Here is a 20014-nt window from a genome sequence, read left to right as displayed (position 1 = left end):
ACAGAGACGCGGAAACGGGAGCGCGGTTCAAACACACAATGAGACACTCGAAGGGGGCGCTTTTGAGACCGTGCGGCGGTGCGGGGGCTGTCGACGCGGTTATTTTGTTTGGTTTTCGACGACTGGCGTTGCCATTTCCAGACTGTCACTTTTGACGTTTGACAATTGACAGGTGGGGATAAAACACACTAAAAAAATCGCTAGGTGCGGACCACAAACCACCCCCTGAGTCCTTGTGTGGGGTGCAAGGAACCTAGACAGCCCCCTGGAGCAGTATAAGAATTTTTTTCGCCCAAATTTGATAGTTCGTTGACAGCTGTCATCTGTCAAACTCAGTTGTCATGTCAACATAACCATGTAAACAAACCGCCCCCGGGATGTTCTTTTGGTGGTTTTTCTCGTACTACTTGCGCCCCCTCATCAAGTGGTTCCTCCGGAAAACAACGGGTCTGTGCGAGCTGCAAAGAATCTGCTACGGTAAGGTCTTGGGGGCCCCCCGAGTCAACGCCGTGGACAACTCGCTCTCGCTCTCCCGGTCCCCCCAAATCCGACAATTAGTGCAGCATTTGAACGACGTGAGCGACAACGGGAGGTTTGTGGGGACCAACGCCCAGGAACTCACGACGGGGGCTGTCAACACAGTCGTTTTAATCAAGAGAATTAACCCAAACATTCATTTCCAATTTGTGATTAACTTCAGGCAATGCGTGGAGCAGTTGTGGGGGTACAGGCAGCTTGTCGCGGAAGTGGAGGCTTTAAGGAAGACAGTCTATGATGCTGATGATTTCAACCATGAGAGGAAGTTGTATGAGCTGTGGGGGAAGCTCATGCCTGATGAAGGTCTCGAGGGGCGGATTACAAAGCAGTGGCAGTATATAGGGTTCCAGGGGGACGACCCCAAGACTGATTTCCGCGGAATGGGGCTGTTGGGGCTCGAGAATCTCCTAGCGTTTGCGACGGAGTTTCAAGATGCCGCCTCGTACGTTTTGTCACATTCGCATCACCCCAAATATGGCTACGCTTTTGCTATCGTGGGCATTAATTTAACAAGCTTAGCATGGAGCCTCCTCAAAGGGGGCGAAGCCAAGACGTACTTCTTCAATATGAGCAAGAGTTTCCCGACAATGAGACTCTTTCATCAGTTTTATAGTTATTTATTCTACGAGTTTGATAAGTATTGGATTGAGTGTAAGCCAAAAGACATCATGGAGTTCTCGAGCATCAAAGACAGTTTTGAGAGCAACGTGCGAGTGGCTCTGCAGGACCCCACGGCTGTGTTTAGAATTAATTTCAATGTGGACATTATTTAAGAGCACTTTGTATTGTGTTGATTGCAATAAAGAAACAGCCTGTAGAGTCTGTGTGTTTGTTCTGATGATAACGAGGGTCGAAACGTGTAATCGATCACCTCTCGCCCTTAACACACAAAAAAGTAGGTCAAGTCGCCTGAAAATAGGTCAAATTTCCCTCTAATCCGGAGCTGCCAACGTGAGAACCAAAAATTCCCCGTTAGTGTTTGATGGAGTCCACCTCTAGCGGGGTGAAATCGCCGCGCGAGTGTTTTTGTTGTGTTTTTTCCGGGAAAACGTGAAAATTGTTGTAAACTCGGAATAAAAATTTCCATTGACGTCATCCCCTGGCCAATCACGTGCGCGGAAAAGCGGGATAATGGGTCACATGACCGCCCCCACCTCCAGTGACGTAGATGCCGCCACTCGAGAAGTTTCCCGTGGAATAATTTTCCCGTTGTTGGAGGAGCAACCCGTTATCAGTCGATGGTAATGTCCTCGCTGAAAATTCTAATCATAAAAAATCGGCCGTAAGTGTAAATTTCCATGGGGAAAGTCTGGAGAGTCTCGGCCACCCGCCCATCTCTATCCACCAGCAGCCATTTATGACCTCAACCGCTGAAGCCGTCTGAGCGAAATCCGCGTAAATTTCGCCAAGCGTGGCGTTTTTCGCGTGGAAAACTCGGTTTTCGGGGACGGCGCGCGATGGGGCGGCGAAAACCGGTGATATTTTCCTGTTTTCCGCCGTTCCGTGGTGGATTGGGGCCATTTTGAGCGTCGTGCGAGCCAAGTGCGCCGCCATCACAGTGTGCGCCAAGCTTGGTGAGCAGATTCGCCGTGAGTGGTGTGAGTGTTGTGTTGCTCTGCATTTTTCTCGATTCTCATGTGGATTAGACAGCGAAAAGTGCAGGTATTGTCACTAGAAGACGCCCTAGAGCTTATTTATCGAAATTCCGAGCTTTTTCCGCCGAAAAAACCATGCAAAGACCCATTTTCTGACAAAGTCGGACGAGCTACCGAGGAAAGCCTAGACTGCCAACCCGCCATATTGTAAAAGCGCTACGAGATCGGTTTTACGCCGAAAACGCGCTTTTCGCCGCTTTTTTCGCGGTTTTTTGAGGTTATTTACGTGTTTTCCCGCCTTTGGAATGTATTAGCGGGACTGAGACGTGGAATGTTAGCGGAGGTCGCAGCCCCCGGGGGCGCCAACCGTCAAACCGCCATCTTCATAGCATGCTTGATTTTCGATGCTTTTGCGGGGGTGTGGCTGGGAACTGTCAAAGGGGGCCCAACTAACTCACACTTTCCATTGTTTCAGACCATGGTGCACGCCGCCAACTGATATGTGGTCCCCAAGCATGGGATTGCATCTAGATACTCGCAGCTGATTGGTGAATTGGGTCACAATTTATTTTTCTGTCTTTGGTGAGTCCAAATTGCCCCATATTGCACAACTCTTAGTAGGCTCATGTCATTCCGTTCATTTTCGCGGTTATTTTCTTTCGGCACCTCCGTAAGTACCAACTTCACCAATATCAACTCTCATTCTTTGTTTTCAGGAACTTACATGAGCCTCCTAAACGATTAAAATGTTTGTTTTACAAAATGTGACCAAGTCAGGTGACTCCCTCAAACCTAAATTCTAATTTTACCATTTGTTTGAGGAGAAAATGTCTCAAGGTCGTTCAAGTGTACACTTTTCTAAAAATTGCCCCAAGAAAATTCGGCGGCAGCTCACATGTTCAGTGGCCTCAGTTTGGAGCGTGAAGGTTAACGCATTGTTTATTCAATAAAACTGTTTCCATATTTTAATTGGAAGGTCGTAATTTATTGATGAAATGTGTAATCAATTCACGTTTCCGTTAGGGTTTTTGTCCACAGTTGGCAACACTTTTCTGTTTTTCCGTCACGCAGTCAAATTTTCACTCGAAAAGCTTTCGTTTGTTTTGAAACGCCTTGTATATTTAGGATTTTCAGTTTCCAATAAGAAATTTCATGTACAGATTTACAAAACAAATGAAACAGTCAATGCGATAGTTATTCAGTGTTTTGTAAACATCCTGTATATTTCACATTCGCGGCTTCTATATGAATTATGTATACAGGGCGTTTCATGTTATTGTCAGTGCAATCGAAATTTGTCTTTTGGTGAGGAAAAATCTGTCAATTCATTTATGTAAAGTACGTAAAAATTAAAAAAGTCTTGTTTACGCAGTGAAAATTGTCTTTTTTGCTGTTAAAAAAACAATTATTTATTGTATTTATATTCGTAGTTTATTTCGAGAAAAATTCATGTCGTAACTAACACCATCGGAGCAGTTTTGACGTATGGGAACTAAAAATTTAAGAGATTTGACAGTTTTCGAGCAAGTAGTTGAAATATGTTCAAAATACATAGCCTACTTCGAATGAAAATTTAATGGATCACACAATATGTATAATTTTATATTGAAATGAAAGTTTTATCAAAATTAAAAAATGTTTAGTGATGTAATACAGGGTGTGGATAATTATTTATTCTTAGTGTTTTATGCATACCAAAATTGCAAACCCGTGAATCAATTTTTTATCATCCAGAAACGTCGTCATTGATTGATTCGTAATCGTCAAAAGAATTCATTGATTAACAGCCAGGTTTACACAGAAACAACCTGCAGAATATGTGAACGCAGTTCTTTTTTATTCGTCGTAATTTCCACGTTTATTTCGCTATGTATACAAAGTGTTGTAATTTCAGTGCACACGTGCGCTAAATTGTGTAATTCGGTTAAAACCTGTACACCCTGTATGCAAAAAAAAAATGTCCGACGACTGCTTCCTGTACGTAACAACAAAATCTTGTCAACTTTTGTTTAATTAATTTTCGTCTTTTTGTAACTGTGGTAGTAAACAAACCGACGTTGACCTCGTTCTTACGCAACTGTACGCACAATATCGCGCAAAATTGGGTAGACCCACCTCTTGTTTTTAAAGACCTTGGAGCAAACTCTACTGTTTACTTTTTTTTCATCATCGCACCCTAAACGAAACTTTATGACCTTCCAGGTCGTTACCAAATCATTAGCATAACGATCAGGGTTCAGGTACAAGGGTGCAATCCTAAACAATTTAACTTCATTACTTGGTACTTTCAAAATCAAACACACAGTGCCTTCATGTTACTCGTAGCCACATCTCTTTTTTTATTTTGTGTTAACATTTTCTTTGGTTTTGTTGTAGAAAATATTGTGACAAAATGCAGCAAGTTGAGCCACCTATTCAAAACAACACAGTAAGTTTTTTTTTCTTTGTTTTTGCATGTTTCATCACTTCTGTAATTGTATCTGTGGCGTCTACGAATTGCGATTGTAATTGAACCAGAGATAGTGGCGTGTTTTACATTGTTCTTCGTGTCTTGTGCTTGTAGGGTGCGGCGAGGATGAGTGACACAAACAACGATCGGGAGCCGCCACCTCGTGTTGAACCGGTGAATGGGGTGGTGCAACCCCCGGTGCAGCCGCCACCGGATCGACCTGGACGCATTACAAATCAGCTGCAGTTTTTGCAAAAGACAGTACTCAAAGCAGTCTGGAAACATCAGTTTGCTTGGCCGTTCCGACAACCTGTCGATGCCCAGAAGTTAAATCTTCCTGTAAGTTGCGCTGGGAGGCGTCGGGACGCTTCAACTTCTGTTTTTCTAGGATTACCATCAAATCATCCAGACACCGATGGACCTGGGAACAATTAAAAAACGTTTGGACAATAACTTTTATTGGTCGGGTAAAGAGTGCATCCAAGATTTTAATACGATGTTCACGAACTGTTACGTGTATAACAAACCGGGTGAAGACGTCGTCGTCATGGCACAAACTTTAGAGAAAGTGTTTTTGACGAAAGTCGCCGATATGCCCAAAGAGGAAGTGGTGGTAGCTAAAGGTGTGAAAGGGAAGAAAGGTCGCACGTCGGGCATCATCGGAGGCGTCGGCGCCGGCCGCGGCCGACCCCCAGCCGCCGTCTCCTCCACCGTCGCCACCTCCACAGGTAACCTCCAATCACACTCACCCACTCACTAACTCTTATCCAATCAGGATCAGTGGGTCTGCCACTCGGCACGCAAGCCCCGCCCACCATCCCAGGAAGCACCGCCACCACGACCATCGCCCCGGCCACGACACACGCGACCCTCCCCCAACAACCGCAACCACCAATCGCCCCACCTCCCAGCTACCACGTGGCTCCGCCTATCGTCAACTCCCTCGACGCTAATAACCTGACACCGAACACTGTACTTCCTGGTAATGTCGTTCCACCGTCGCAACCTGCCAAGGTAAAAAAGGGCGTGAAAAGAAAGGCCGACACGACGACGCCTACGGCGACGGCGTACGATTACAACCCGCAATTGGAGTCAAAATCGGCAAAGATTTCGACGAGGCGGGAATCGGGAAGACAAATCAAAAAACCTAGCATGGACGTCTTCGTGCCGTACCACCAGGCGAACATAACGCCCCCTATTTACACGTCGACGCCGCAGATTCCAGCGCACAAACCCAAGGAGAAGTTGACCGAGTCCCTCAAGAGCTGCAACGAGATCTTGAAGGAACTCTTTTCGAAGAAACATTCGGTAAACTTACAACACATTGGTAGTAAAAACTCTACAACTCTTCTTACAGAGCTACGCGTGGCCGTTTTACAAACCCGTGGACGCCGAGCTCTTGGCGTTACACGATTACCATGAAATCATCAAGAAGCCCATGGATTTAGGAACTGTCAAACAGAAAATGGACAATCGAGAGTACAGAAACGCGCAGGAGTTCGCCGGCGACGTGAGACTGATATTTACAAACTGCTACAAGTATAACCCGTCGGACCATGACGTCGTCGCCATGGCCAGAAAACTACAAGACGTCTTCGAAGTGAAGTAAGTGCTTTTAACTGAAGAGGAGTTCTGTTTTACAGACTTTACTCGCCAGGTTTGCGAAAATCCCCGACGAACCAATGAACAGGATAGGAATGGCGCCAAAGTCCGAGTCGAGTTCCTCGGGCTCGAGCTCGGAGTCTTCGAGCGACACGGAAGATTCCGAAGAGGAGGGCCGAAACAAACAGTTGAAATTACTAGAGAAAGAGGTGAGTGCCAACTCGGTCTAAACGAATTCGTGATGATGGTTGTTTATTTAGTTGATGGCGATGCAGGAGAAGATGCGCAAGCTGGTGGAGGAGAGCTCGAAGCGAAAGAAAGAAAAAAAGAAACAAAAAGAAAAAGAGAAGACTAAAAAAGTTATGCCGAACAGTAGTTCAATGGGTAAGCCGGGGGCCCACAACGCCCTCACAAAAACCAATTCCGTTAACTCAGACAGTGTCGAAGACAGTATAGCGAGTGTTGTCTCAGGAGCAGATCTCAAGATGCCAGCGAGCGGTGACCAAGTCGGCGTCGGTGGCGGCAAGTCGATAAACATGCATCAGATGCCTCCGGGAGCGGCGCCCGCCAACGCCTCATTGAAACCACCGAAGAGCAAGAGCGTCAGAGGGCCCAAACCGGCGGTGGCGTCCAACACGCCGGCGAAGCGAGGGAAAAACAACAACAAAACGGGAGGAGGGAGGAAGAAGTCCACGTCGCAGCCGCCAAATCTCGCGTTCGACTCCGAGGACGAAGACAACGCCAAGCCCATGTCGTACGACGAGAAACGACAGTTGTCGCTCGACATCAACAAGCTGCCAGGTGAGGAATTCGCGTTTTGACGTAAAGTGCAATGCGAATTGACATTTTTTTTTATTTGCAGGGGATAAGTTGGGTCGCGTGGTGCATATAATCCAGTCGAGGGAGCCTTCGCTCCGCGATTCCAACCCTGATGAGATCGAAATTGATTTCGAAACGTTGAAACCTTCAACCCTCCGCGAATTGGAGAGTTACGTCGCTTCATGCCTACGTAAAAAGCCACGTAAGCCTTACTGTAAGTTCCATTACTTAACGTCGAAACGGTCCGATAGCACAACAGACCAGAAAAAGTACCATGTCTTGGGTCCTAACGACTCAAGACATGGTACAGGCGTATGTAATTGGAACTACACGTTTCTAAGCATGGTAGATTATTGTTGGTGCTCATGGGTTTGGTTATTAGTTCGGATTTTGGGATGAGCCTTTTTTCTGAGCATCTTTATTTTGACATTGGGGAATGGTGAATGCGCTTCGCTAACGATAAAACGGTGTAATTTTCTTTTTAACGGTTGGTAACAAATTTACGCCATTTTCATGTATGTTTTGATTTGTTTTTTGGTGGTTTTGTAGTTCCAGTGTATGAGTTGATGGTCTTTTGTTAGTTTTAATCAAGTACATACATGATTTCCTACCATTTAACCTTGGGTTATTGGCAGCAAATCTTGACCTTGAGTTGTGGAGGCGTTTTTTTTATGGGACTTGTCCTTTTTATAGATAAGAAAATGCCCGGCAAATCAAAAGACGAACAGATGGCGGAAAAGAAACAGGAATTAGAAAAGCGACTAATAGACGTTAACGATAAGATCGGAAACTCGAAAAAGGCCCCCAAGAAAGGTAGGCGCATGGTAGAACTACATCACAGTAGAACCTCGACGGTGCTGACAATCAGCCGAGCGAGGTCCCACTGTACCTTCATTACTACTATGTCACGTTTTGGCCACATTTCTAACATTTTTCTTTGTTTGACAGAAGAAGCGAATCGTGTGGACCCAACGGGAGCTGGGGGCCCCTCCGGTCGTCTCTCCTCAAGTTCGAGTAGTTCAGATTCGGACAGTAGCACCTCGAGTCTGTCGTCAAGTTCGAGTGATTCCAGTGACAGCGAAGCAGGTTAGCTTCTTTCACTTAAGTCACTCATCTCCAGTGATAATGCGTGACGCGTTTGCATAAAAAAAAGATTATTTTTAATAAAATAATTTACGTGAATGAAAGCAGCAATGGAACAAAACTTAACCTCACACGACACAAATCTCTGAATAGTATTATCTTGAGATAGTTTTTAAATTCGTTCGTGGGCGTGGCTTGTCTCATGTTATTAGGATTTTATATACAGGGTCCGGCAACACTTGTGTCCACCCCCAAAATCATCTTTAATTTTAAAGATAAAATTTTCAAAATTTGCATACGCTCACAGTTAACAAAACTCTAGAAGCTGACGCAAAAATTTGTTTTTTATCACTGATAGTTTTGGCGTCGCGACGCCTTAACAATGTAATTTTTAGGTAATTGTGAGGGTTTGTGATATCAACCCCTAATTTATTTTTTTTTCAATACAAATATGTTTAAAATATCTCAGTTGTGATTTTAGATTCAATGTAAATTGTCTTCAAAATTTGAGAAAAAAATGCTGTTTTATCAAGTTAGTTTCCAATTTCATTATGTCAAAACTGCTAACTACGTTTACACCCATCTGTCAACATCTTGTGTCACAAATGACATCTATCTTTTGGCTCGCTTTAGATTGTAACAAAAGTCTTACTTGGTGAAATTGTCACTTTGTCTAAGTTAATTAACGATTTCTGGTGTTCATAAAGTGCAACATGCCAGTGTTAATCAAAATTAACCTTTATAAAAGTGAATGAAGTGACTTGTGAAATTTTGGTGTAAACGTAGTTTGCCACTGCGCCGTCATAATTTTGAAAACTAACTTGATAAAGCAGCGTTTTTTTCTCAAATTTTAAACACAATTTGTATTTGATTTAAAACAAAAACTGAAATATTTGTGTTACAGTTATGTCGAAAAAAATTTGAATTCGCGAATATTTTTGCAAAAACTCAAAAATCGCGTAAAATTATACTTCTTGGGCGTCGCGACGCCCAACATACCGTGGTAAAAAACAAATTTTTTTTGTCAGCTTCTAGAGCTTCGTCAACTGTGAGCGTATGCAAATTTTCAAAATTTTGTCTTTAAAATTAAAGGCGATTTTGGGGGTGGACACAAGTGTTGCCGGACCCTGTATACATAAGAAAATTATATATTTAATGATAAGGTTAGGAGTTCTAGTGCCATGCTCGTTTTTTTATGATTTTTTTTGTTTTTTTGCGTTAGCTCGCGCGCTTGTTTTTGTTTTGACGAGCCTAATGTAACAAAAGAGTAGCAGGACATGGATGTAGAGCTTTGACGCGAAATTCAAAGTCACAGTTCAGATTTTTTCATGGATCTCAAGACTGATTTCTGATTGGACACAGATTCGAATTTAGTTGTCTGGGTTGTGACCACGTACCATCAATGACGTATTAATTTATTACACGTGTACATAGTGTTCTGAGATTATTTGAAACGTCTTGGGGAATTCCGCAAAACGTTTCAAAAAGTATTCAATTTTTGTATTAAAAAAAATGACAAAATATTCGAAGAGTGGATGTAAATGCATTTTCGCTGGTGCTCCTGTTTTGTGTAAATATTTAATGTCTGGAGCAACATGAATTTCGTTCCGTTTTAGTGTAATTTCTTCCTTATTTGATTCATGTTGCTGATTAACATAAGTATTGAGCCTAATCTTCGATTATGGCCTTGAGTGCATATTATGTGTGGAGTCTGCCAGCAGCGGACAAACCATACAGACCACAGAGATCTTACCACACCGTTTTTTGTTCAGGTGACGCGCGCTAGATTTTTTTTTCAAATGCAGACAATGTGTGTGGCGGCGGCGCTGTAGTTTTTAGATCTGCAAACATTGAGCACTTCCCATCTTTTTTTTTCTGTGTTTTTCCCTGTGTTTGTTTCCTGGTCGTGCGCTGGACCACGACCAGAAAACAAAAACAGGTTCTAGGTCATGGTACTGTATGGTTCTTTATTTGGTCGCGAAGACGAAACGCTGGCCTCCATTCACATTGTTTGCACTCAGGGGAATTGTATTCTCAAAATGGCAGTCGACTTTAGAGGCAAGTCAGGTTAGGTCTCGTAAATTATTACAGAGCAAAGTAGAGTACGAAATTGTTCATATCACTACTAAAGTTTTGTTGTGATGTAAAATGTATATAATTTTTACTTTGTATCATTTTGTGTCGTTTAGTTCCCTGAAAAAAGTAATTTTTTATATGTATTCGTAATGACATTAGTTAAGTTTTTTATTAATGGTGTGGTTATACATGCCGGAAATCTCACTTGATTTTTTTTTTGCACTGTATTGATGAAATATTGTTCTTTTATATATATTTTGTTTCTATGTATTTGGCGAACTTTTAATATAAATATATTTCTATTGTAGCTTTTTTATTTGTTCGATTATGTCGCCTTTAGCCTGTATATACTACACACATTGTAAATAAAAAAAGACAGATATATAGTCTCATCTTTGTCTTGCCTCTGTGTAGTTGGTGTCGCCCGTTATATTAATTTTAAATGTAATTCACTCTGTAGCATAATTTAAACATTCCTGTGAAGAAATCTAAATAAATTGATTTGAGACGTTTATAAAAAAATGTCGTTGTTTATTGAGTAAGAGTGGTAAGATCATCCTAAAGCACTCAAGGTGGTAATCGGACAGTGTGAGTGGAAAGTTTACAAGATAAAGTATTTGTAGGTGAGAGCAACCGACAGGCGAAAAAGAAGACAAAAAAATCACCTAATCCTTCCGTTGGGAACTCGACAGTGGTAAGTACTCCTCTGGACTCAAGCCCGTGCGTTTTCGAGACTAAATTCGCATTTCCAGAAGCCACTCGCACCCGCCGCACTGCCATCAACAACCACCACCACGCCCACGCCCACAACCAACAGTCAAGTCCACCCGCCAATCACCAACCACCTGGAGAACAAGCCCACGCCTGTCGCAATACCGGTGACCAATCGAAAGCCATCCATTTGTAGCGACAAGCCCCTTCTCATGCCTCCCAACCAATCGATTGCGTCGACTACTGTTCCCCAAGCCCCGAAACAAGTAGCCCTGCCCACTCCGTCGCCGGATAAACCAAAAACCAACATTCTGTCGCCTCTGACCACGCCTTACACTGATCCTTTGGAGCAATCATTGGCCAGTCTCGAACATGACATCATCAAAAACGAACCGTTGGATCCCATGTTGGCGATGGTCAACCCGGTCGTCACTTCCGCCCCTAATCTCAACCCTCCGTTGTTGCAGCCGATGGATATTAAACCCGTCATGGACTTGGGGATGATGCAGGTGAACTCCATGGTTCATCACGGGTTGGAACCCGACATTACGTCATTAATACAAACAAACACGACTCAGGCAAGCATGATACACGCCACCAATAACGGATTTGGGGGGATGAAACACGAGTACGACATGCCCACAAACAACAATGGGTTGTCTTCCATGGGCGGAGTCCCCATGAACGTGACGATACCATCAATGTTCGATCCCCTCCCCCAAATGAACAACGTCCCTAAAAAAGAACAACCAATCAAGGAAGAGCGACAGGAGGAGCGAAAACCGCCAGTTGACCACAAGCAACATCAAACTTTCTACAAGAAACAAGAACACAACGTCAAAAACGCCAGTTCGTGGTCGAGTTTAGCCAAAGCCAACTCCCCGCAAAACTCGGCGACGCCTGGCGGAAGCAACCAACAACAACAACTCCGCGACAGCTTCAAAGCGTTCCAGAATAAAGCAAAAGAAAAAGCCGACAGAGAAAAACAACGACTAGAAAACCTAGAACTGAAAAGACAACAGAAACAACAAGCCGAAAAGGAGCGACTGAGGGTGGAGAACGAGAGGCGGCGCGAAAGGGAAGAAGAGGACGCGCTTGAGAAAGCGAGGTAAGTCCCCTATCTTACCATTGAACGTTTCAAACTAGGCGTGACTTACAGGAAAGCGGTCGCCGAGCAACAACCAATCTCGAGTCAGAGAGTTGAAGAATTGAGGGCATCACCCGGAGAGGGGAGTATCTCTCCTGGATCACAGAGTTCCGGTTCGGAGCGGACGGACCGAGAGAGGGCGCGGCTTCAGGAACAAGAAAGGAGGAGACGAGAAGTGGTAAGTTGAAAGAGGCGTGGCTTAATTCCGGTGTTAACGATCTTCTTGCAGTTGGCCAATAAAATCGATATGAACATGCAAAGTGACGTCATGGCCGCCTTCGAGGGGTCATTATAATGACTACCAGACGTGTTTGTGACTTTCAGTGAGAAAAGATTTTATGTAATTATATGTATTTATGATTTTATTTGACGTTTAAAAAAATCTAGACATCGCTCAAAGGAGATATGTTTTTTTGAAAAACAATTGAAGCTTCCGGCTAAGGTATGCTTTATATTTGCAGTATGTTTTTTTATCATGAAACTGTTATCTAGCGTGTATATAGATAGACTTATGTTGTTAAATGTGAAGTGTACAGAAAACTGGGTTTAGCGAGTAATTCTAAGTTCGTCTTAGCAGCAAAGAGATGACGGTACTTATAGAAAGGGATTTTTTCACACTGCTTGTGCCCGAAATGCTGCTCTTTGTAATAATTACATTAATAAAATATTTTTTTCTATTAAAATTTTCTTTTTCCTGTAAATGACCACTGAAGTGCCAAACTGACACTTTCAACAAAAGTATGATCTCGCGTTAACTTTGCTGACTTTCTGCAAGTGTCAGTTTGACAAAAATGTATAAATGGCAGCTTTTGTAAACTGTTGGGTGGCGCTGTTATCGGTTTTGAAACACAGCGTCTAGCTGGGGTAAAACTATATTTAAATATAACTTTAGGAATTTTATATAATCGGGGAAACCCTGAAAAACTAAAAAAATAGAAAAGTAGATGTTGTAGATAGTTGCTATTCATTTCGACAAAAAGTGGTCATATTTGTTTTTAGAGCAATAATTTCGATTCTTCCGTTGTATTTTTATAAGTGTAAACTGGTTTTTTAAATGCTTGAAATTGCTGTAAATTGTAACATAAGTATATGTCATTTGTTAGTAGTAAGGTTCTATCATTACCAAACTCATTTTATTATATTTAATCCAAATAAAACTTCGCCCTACCATATAATAAGATCATGTTTTGATAAACTTGTGAACTGTTCTCATTACTAGAAGCTATCTTTATTTATAGGAACATAAATGTAAAATAATTTATAATTAATGGCTGTTATATATTTTTTCATTAATTTTGAAGTAAGTCATGAATAGTGATGTTAGAATAAATATTTAAGACAGCTCCGCCATCTTGATTCTAACCTCACTTCACCAATTCCAATACAGTAGAACCTCAGCACTGCGACCATATCCTACTGTATCTCCCAAAGAAAACTCGATTGTCACTACGTATTTATTAATAAATTACAATCTTTGGTTAGAACCGACTCGCTATCCCCCCACCCCGACTATCAGAATGTGAGTTCAAATCATCCTTCACTTTCTCGACCACATTGCTGCTCATATACGGCTCATCCTCAAGCACCGGATTCGTCGTCAACGTTTCGAGATACTTCAACACATCATCAGGAAACAACGGCGTGTGGGAACCTTCAATTCCCACACTCCCGTTGTTTAAAATATGAAACCGCGGCGCCTCCACCGCGTTCGTCACATTCTGCTCCGCCACCAGTAGTGACATCGTGAGCTGCGTCGCCAAAGACATGTCGTTGGCGCCTAGAATAACCCGACGCCCACAGATGGCGCCGGCGTCGGTGATTATAACCGGGAGACGCGTGCACGGGAAGGGCTTCGGGTGAACGTCGAGAGTATAGCCGCTGGTGGTGATTTCCCCCGAACCAAAGAAGGCGTACAAACCTCTGAAAATAAAATCAAACGTTGTTCCAGTCGTACCAACCAACTCACGTGGTGAAAGAGACGTAGTTGTCGTTGAGATCCATGACAGCGATGTTTGTCGAAGTGCCTTCGTGGTACTTCGAGGTGGCGTTGGCAGCACTGTAGAGGTTTTGAGTCAGTTCTGCCAACCTGTACACGTATTCGGGTTTCGCAGTGTCGGGTTTAGTGAAATTGAAAGTCTCTAGTTGTTGCATGTTGGATAAGAACAGAGGGCCCATGGAGGGACCATCTGGGACGTAAACATCGAAGCCTCGGAATGTTTGTTTCAAGGCTTGGGAGTACTTGGGGGTGTTCTCAGGTTTGATGAACGTGTACAGCTCTATGAGTGGAAATTAGAAGGTTTTTTTTTTTCGTACAATTGGTACCTTTTTCTGGAATGTTGGCAATCTGTTGGAGCGTGTTTCCTAAAGCCTCCAGTTGTAACAATTGACCTGGTTCCAGGCGACCGTACAAGTCTTCAGTTTTTGCTTGTTTTATCGCCTGGACTAACATCTTCGGGATCAGGAAACCACGTCTAGAAAAAAATTCTGTAATTCCTCCAGTACCATGGTCGATCGTACCTCGCCAAGTCCGCCGCTGGTTGTACCAACTCCTTCCATGGTAAAGACGCGTACTCTTGATGAACGAAGGCTAGACCCATGACCAGCCGTGGAAGGAGATGATCGGAATCAGAGTTACCATTATTAAAATCGATGACGTCAGGAACGAGGCGTGTCCTATGGTTATATACCATCATCTGTCCATCTCTAGAAAGTACCATTTAGGAAGGAATTAGTACCATGGAGACGTACCCATCAAGACTCGTTAAATGGGGCGTCACGACGGCGAGACAGAGCGCGCTCGCTATAGTGGCGTCGATGGAATTCCCGCCATTTTTCAAAATGGACGTCCCTATTTTCGAACACTCGAGACTGTCAGTGGCGACGCTCCCATGCGGTACCACCTAAAACCACAAACTTTCCAACCACCCCCTGTAGCGACTTTAGAATGTGCCCACCTGGTAGTCCCCATAGTAGATTTGTAATAACAACGCCGCCGTGATGATCACTGTCAAAGTCCCGAAAGCCACATTAATGAATTTCGAGCCACTTAAGTACTCTTCGCTACAACTGCACAAATTCGTGCTTTTCCTTCCTTTTTGTAACGGGATATTTTCACTTGTTTCCAAGGCTAAAACTTCAAAATCAAGTTACCGTGGTTTAAAACAAGGGCATTACCGGCATCGCCAACTGTCGTCATTTTTTTACGAAAACATCCACTTTTCCCCTGAAACAATTAAGTACACTGAACTTGAGTCTTACCTACTTAAGTCATCCTTTCACATTTCTTATTGGGCGAGGCGCAGAACTGTTAAGTTGAAGAAGGGGACACAGTGGCGGCGCGTAATTCGTTCCTTCGTCAAAACGGGAATTTAGAAGTCTCCCAAACTACCAAAATCGAGTTTCGTTTTTGCGTCGGTTGAAACCAATTTTGCCGCTGGTTTTCAAACGCATTTTGATTGTCCCGCGTTTTTTTATCCGGTTTCCCGGAGGCGTGACGAGTTGGCACTGGCGCGTGGTTGCTAGGCAACCAATCAAACAAATAGCGTCGTTAGCAAAATGCATGATTAAAATGACGATTAATTGCAATTTTTTTCTGAGGTTGGTACGGTTGGTTTTATTTGAAGGAATCACAGGAAAAAACATTTTGAAGATCTCTGTAACACGTAATCATGCTCCTGTAAATAGATCGTAATTATTAAAAAGTGCGTAGATTGACAAGGCCGGTGCAGGTGGAAAAAAGTTTAATTGTACAAATTATATATTAAAAGTACAACCTGAAAACAACTAGTTTTTGTTATGAAAAACAACATCGATTGCGATCAATTCAAATCAAAGTTTATTTTTCAGTAGTTTCTTCTCTATAATGTCGTTATTTACGATTTTCAGTTTTTTCGTCGCTATCACAGCCTACGCGATTTGGAACTATCACAAAAAACGTCATTTATACCAACTTGCGTCAAAACTCGACGGACCACGCCCACTTCCTGTTTTAGGATCAGCCCACTACTTTTTAGGAGACACCAAAAGTAGCAGGCTGTGGAAATTGACTGTGACTCACTTTTGTTTTGTAGATGTGGTCAACAACATTATTTCCATGACGAAAAAGTATAAATCTCCGTGGAAAATTTGGTTAGGCGATCAATTATTTATAATTTTGACAGACCCGAAGGATGTCGAGGTGATTTTAAATAAGTGTCTGGGGAAGTCCCGGCAGTATAAGTTTGTAAATGCGCTGTTGGGCGATGGGTTGTTCACAGGACCGGGTTTGAATTTTTTTCTAATTAGGCTCTTTTAAAATATTGATTGTAGTTGAGGAGTGGAAACAAAAACGAAAAGTGATAATGAGCACTTTTACTATGCAGATTTTAAACGGGTACGTGGACGCTTTTGCTACATTTTCCGAGATTCTGGTGGAAAATCTGCAGGAATATGTTGGTAAAGGTTTTTTTGATATTTTTCCGATGATTGCGCAATGTTCTGCAGAGCTAACTTGCGGTAATTTTGAATTTCGCGCGTTTTACTCACCTGTAGACAAATTTTCTAGGAACGATCATGGGAAGTCCCTCTACAAAAAGCACCGATTATGCGGAGAATCTAGCCAAGTTTGTTTCTAAAAACTGTAGTCGCGGTTCTGTACACTATTTTTTCCAGCGCTCTGAACTTGTTCTATTCACGCTTATTTCGGTTTTGGTTGCACCCAAATGTCATCTGGAACATGAGCCCTTCCGGGAAAGAGTTCAACAAAGTGACCGAAGAAATGAAGAAATTTATTTCTGAGGTACCAAGGAAAACCCACTTCCCGCACGCATCTCATTGTTTTTACAGATACTCACGGAAAAACAATTGGGGTATAAAGAAAATAAGGAACAAAAACGGAAAATTTTCATAGACCACTTGCTCGAAGTTTGCGAGTCTGATAAGTGGAGCAACGAGGAGTTGATATGTGAAGTACAATCTATGGTGGCGGCGGGGACGGATGCTCTTGGTTCCGTCCCTGGTTTTGCTCTAATGATGCTGGGGATGCACCCCCAGATTCAAGTAAAACCGCAGTGATCACATTCAAGCCACTGACGTGAAATTTCAGGAAAAACTCCACCAGGAGCTTGAGGAGATTTTTGACAGTGACAGGTCCATCACTAGTGACGATTTACACAGAATGGTGTATCTGGAACAAGTGGTGAAAGAGACTATGAGACTCTTTCCAGTGGCCAGTGTTATCGCCAGATATGTGGACACTGACGTTTCCATGAGTATAAAAACTTTCCAGAAAACCCCGAAGAAACTATATGAGCTTTTCCAGAATCATACACGATTCCCGAAGGAGCCGAATGCATTATTGGGATTCTCTACATTCACAGAAATCCGAAAATCTACGAAGACCCTTTGAAGTTCGATCCTGACAGATTTCTACCGGAAGAAGTTGCGAAAAGACACCCTTATTCATATCTCCCGTTCAGTGCGGGGCCTCGAAATTGCCTCGGTACGTCCCTGACTTTACTCAATAGTGTGCTAATGTCTCCATAGGTTTCAAATTCGCAATGATGGCTATGAAAACTGTTCTCGCGTCAATTGTTCGCAATTTTCGGATTTCCACAGAACTTAAAACCGTTTCGGACATTGAAGCCGTTCCGGGAATCGTTTTCAAGTCAGTGGACGGATGCAGGATTGCCCTTAAAGATCGGAAAAAGAAAATCCCCAAATAGGGACGAAAAGACTTTGAAGTTTAGAATTGTGTTGGTAGCACTGTTATTATTTTAAATAGGTGTTGGTTTACATAAGACAATAAACAATTTCACTGTTTTTTTAATTGCAATAACAATTTAAATTTTAAAAAACGATTAGTTCTAATAAAAACCATTGAAATTATGTAAATTATGAGTATTATCACAACACAGTAGTTTTTTACCCCGAAAACAAGCCGCTCTGTAAGAAAATTAAGTAAAAGTTGAACATGAATAAATATGTTACTCTCACAAAACGCGTTCTCCTCCTTCCTTTTCATTAAATGTCGCAATTATGTAAAAATGTAAAAACATCAGAACCGTTTTCGATTTCAGTAGTCTCCAAGATGTCGTTCTTAACAATTTTCGGATTTTTAGCAGTCATTGTAGTTTCTGCGCTTCGGATTTACCGCAAGAAACGTCATTTATACCACCACACGTCAAAAATCGACGGCCCACGTTCACTTCCTGTTGTAGGATCAGCCCTGTACTTCCTAGAAGACACCAAAAGTAGTAGGCTGTGGAAGTTTACCGTGACTCTCTTTTGTTTTGCAGATATAGTCAACAACGTCATTTCTCTAACAAAAAAGTATAAATCTCCGTGGAAAATTTGGTTGGGCGGACAAGTTTTTATCATTTTGACAGATCCAGAAGACGTCAAGGTGGCTTTGAATAAATGTTTGGGGAAGTCCCGGCAGTATAAGTTTGTCACAGCGTTGTTAGGCGAGGGGTTGTTTACAGGACCGGGTTTGAATTTTTCCTTAATTTAGACTAGCACTGAAATGACAATTGTAGTTGATAAGTGGAGGCGACACAGAAAGGTGATCATGACAACGTTCAATTTGCAGATTTTAAACAGTTACGTTGAGGTTTTCGCGCTATATTCAGAGATGCTGGTGGAAAACCTGCAGAAATATGTCGGTGGGGGCATTTTTGACGTTTTTCCGATCATGGCTCAGTTCTCTGCAGAACTAACGTGCGGTAATTTCGAATTTCGCGGTTTTTCTTTAGGTTTAGGGAAATTTTGTAGAAACGACCATGGGAAGTCCCGAGACGAAGAACGCCGATTACGCACAAAATCTAGCAAAGTTAGTAGCTAAACACTGTAAACGGTTTGAGCCCGAACTATTTTTTCTAGCGCCATGGACTTGGTCTACAAACGAATACTTCGATTCTGGTTGCATCCAGATGTCTTCTGGAAAATGAGCTCTTCGTCAAGAAAGTTCAACAAACTGACAGAAAAAATGAGGAAATTTATTACAGAGGTACCAACGTAACGGAGTGAAAATAACTGTGCAGTAAAACGCACTTCCCGCGCGCTTTTAGAGTATAGATAGTCCTTTTAGATAATCATCGAAAAACAAAAGGAGTGTAAGGAGGAGAAGGAACAAAAGCGCAAAGGTTTTCTAGACCACTTGATCGAGTTTTGTGAATCTGATAAGTGGACAATTGACGAGTTGATGGAGGAGGTGCAAACTGTGGCGGCTGCTGGGGCGGATGCCCTCGGTTCCGTACCTAGTTTCGCTCTTATGATGCTGGGGATGCACCCTCAGATTCAAGTAATACCGCAGTGGTCACATTCAAGCCACTGACGTGAAATTCCAGGAAAAACTCCACCAGGAGCTTGAGGGTATTTTTGACAGTGACAGAACCATCACTAGTGATGATTTAAACAAAATGGTGTATCTGGAACAAGTGATCAAAGAGACTCTGAGACTCTTTCCAGTGGCCACTGTAATTGCCAGATCTGTGGACTCCGACATTTTCATGAGTATAAAAACTTTCCAGAAAACCCTGGAGATACTATATGAGTTTTTCCAGAGTCATACACGATTCCTGCAGGAGCCGAGTGTCTCATTGGAATCCTCCACATTCACAGAAACCCAGAAATCTACAAAGACCCTTTGAAATTTGATCCAGACCGATTTTTACCCGAAGAAATTGCGAAAAGACACCCTTATTCGTATCTGCCGTTCAGTGCGGGCCCTCGAAATTGCATCGGTACGTCCCTGACTTTTTTCAGTAGCGTGCTAACGTCTCCATAGGTTTCAAATTTGCAATGATGGCTATGAAAACTGCCCTAGCGTCAATTGTTCGCAATTTCCGGATTTCCACAGATGTCAAAAACGTTTCGGAGATTGAAGCTGTTCCAGGAATCGTCTTCAAGTCGGTGGGGGGATGCAGGGTGGCTCTTAAAACCAGACAAAAAGAAAGTTCCTAATCTTTCAATTAGGAACAAGACTCTGAAGTTTAGGAATGTGTGTTGCCACATAGA

At 42.7% G+C, this 20014-nt stretch overlaps 6 protein-coding genes and 1 long non-coding RNA gene across 10 annotated transcripts; 6 read left to right on the top strand and 1 right to left on the bottom strand.

Moving 5' to 3' along the window:
• The first annotated feature begins 122 nt into the window (after positions 1 to 122).
• Positions 123 to 1354, top strand: LOC148175974 (ELMO domain-containing protein 2). The gene has a single exon (XM_088033714.1). It carries the CDS (start codon positions 378 to 380, stop codon positions 1308 to 1310), a length of 933 nt encoding a protein of 310 aa, XP_087889840.1. The 5' UTR covers positions 123 to 377; the 3' UTR covers positions 1311 to 1354.
• A 238-nt stretch (positions 1355 to 1592) lies between these two features.
• On the top strand, positions 1593 to 13361 carry LOC148175972 (bromodomain-containing protein 2-like). 3 transcript variants are annotated; one of them, XM_088033705.1, is made up of 17 exons: positions 1593 to 1778; positions 2608 to 2714; positions 4509 to 4560; positions 4696 to 4920; positions 4970 to 5309; positions 5357 to 5889; positions 5939 to 6186; positions 6239 to 6392; positions 6444 to 6567; positions 6655 to 6984; positions 7046 to 7216; positions 7696 to 7815; positions 7951 to 8088; positions 10785 to 10855; positions 10914 to 11980; positions 12032 to 12197; positions 12249 to 13361. In XM_088033705.1, the coding sequence occupies exons 3-17, from the start codon at positions 4525 to 4527 to the stop codon at positions 12312 to 12314; spliced, it is 3789 nt and encodes a 1262-aa protein (XP_087889831.1). In that variant the 5' UTR covers positions 1593 to 1778; positions 2608 to 2714; positions 4509 to 4524; the 3' UTR covers positions 12315 to 13361. The 3 variants fall into 3 exon arrangements, with proteins under 3 accessions (XP_087889831.1, XP_087889830.1, XP_087889829.1); XM_088033704.1 differs by having other exon boundaries at positions 6444 to 6984; positions 7046 to 7204; XM_088033703.1 differs by having other exon boundaries at positions 6444 to 6984.
• On the top strand, positions 2744 to 3761 carry LOC148175973 (uncharacterized). Its single transcript, XM_088033716.1, has 2 exons — positions 2744 to 2802; positions 2849 to 3761. Exon 2 carries the CDS (start codon positions 3128 to 3130, stop codon positions 3467 to 3469), a length of 342 nt encoding a protein of 113 aa, XP_087889842.1. The 5' UTR covers positions 2744 to 2802; positions 2849 to 3127; the 3' UTR covers positions 3470 to 3761.
• A 98-nt stretch (positions 13362 to 13459) lies between the features above and the next one.
• LOC148175971 (glutathione hydrolase 7-like) lies at positions 13460 to 15335 on the bottom strand. 2 transcript variants are annotated; one of them, XM_088033708.1, is made up of 7 exons: positions 15194 to 15335; positions 14974 to 15152; positions 14768 to 14919; positions 14537 to 14722; positions 14342 to 14490; positions 13986 to 14295; positions 13460 to 13939 (listed from the first exon to the last, which is right to left on the bottom strand). In XM_088033708.1, exons 1-7 carry the CDS (start codon positions 15213 to 15215, stop codon positions 13498 to 13500), a joined length of 1440 nt encoding a protein of 479 aa, XP_087889834.1. In that variant the 5' UTR covers positions 15216 to 15335; the 3' UTR covers positions 13460 to 13497. The 2 variants fall into 2 exon arrangements, with proteins under 2 accessions (XP_087889834.1, XP_087889835.1); XM_088033709.1 differs by having other exon boundaries at positions 14974 to 15146.
• A 490-nt stretch (positions 15336 to 15825) lies between these two features.
• LOC148175970 (cytochrome P450 4C1-like) lies at positions 15826 to 17884 on the top strand. The gene is made up of 10 exons (XM_088034379.1): positions 15826 to 16044; positions 16090 to 16281; positions 16328 to 16453; positions 16502 to 16513; positions 16563 to 16620; positions 16670 to 16796; positions 16844 to 17056; positions 17103 to 17268; positions 17319 to 17498; positions 17543 to 17884. The coding sequence occupies exons 1-10, from the start codon at positions 15882 to 15884 to the stop codon at positions 17719 to 17721; spliced, it is 1416 nt and encodes a 471-aa protein (XP_087890505.1). The 5' UTR covers positions 15826 to 15881; the 3' UTR covers positions 17722 to 17884.
• A 202-nt stretch (positions 17885 to 18086) lies between these two features.
• LOC148175968 (cytochrome P450 4C1-like) lies at positions 18087 to 20002 on the top strand. The gene is made up of 8 exons (XM_088035009.1): positions 18087 to 18486; positions 18535 to 18720; positions 18751 to 18765; positions 19022 to 19032; positions 19086 to 19298; positions 19345 to 19510; positions 19561 to 19740; positions 19785 to 20002. Exons 1-8 carry the CDS (start codon positions 18087 to 18089, stop codon positions 19958 to 19960), a joined length of 1347 nt encoding a protein of 448 aa, XP_087891135.1. The 3' UTR covers positions 19961 to 20002.
• On the top strand, positions 18717 to 19136 carry LOC148175969 (uncharacterized). Its single transcript, XR_015769947.1, has 2 exons — positions 18717 to 18827; positions 18878 to 19136. It is a non-coding gene; the product is annotated as an uncharacterized LOC148175969 (long non-coding RNA).
• Positions 20003 to 20014: the final 12 nt, after the last annotated feature.

This window comes from Gnatocerus cornutus, chromosome 4, assembly GCF_029298725.1.
Source record: "Gnatocerus cornutus isolate USDA-ARS CGAHR chromosome 4, icGnaCorn1.1, whole genome shotgun sequence".
In the NCBI taxonomy this organism is placed as follows: Eukaryota; Metazoa; Arthropoda; class Insecta; order Coleoptera; family Tenebrionidae; genus Gnatocerus; species Gnatocerus cornutus.
This window is presented reverse-complemented; position numbering and strand designations above follow the sequence as displayed.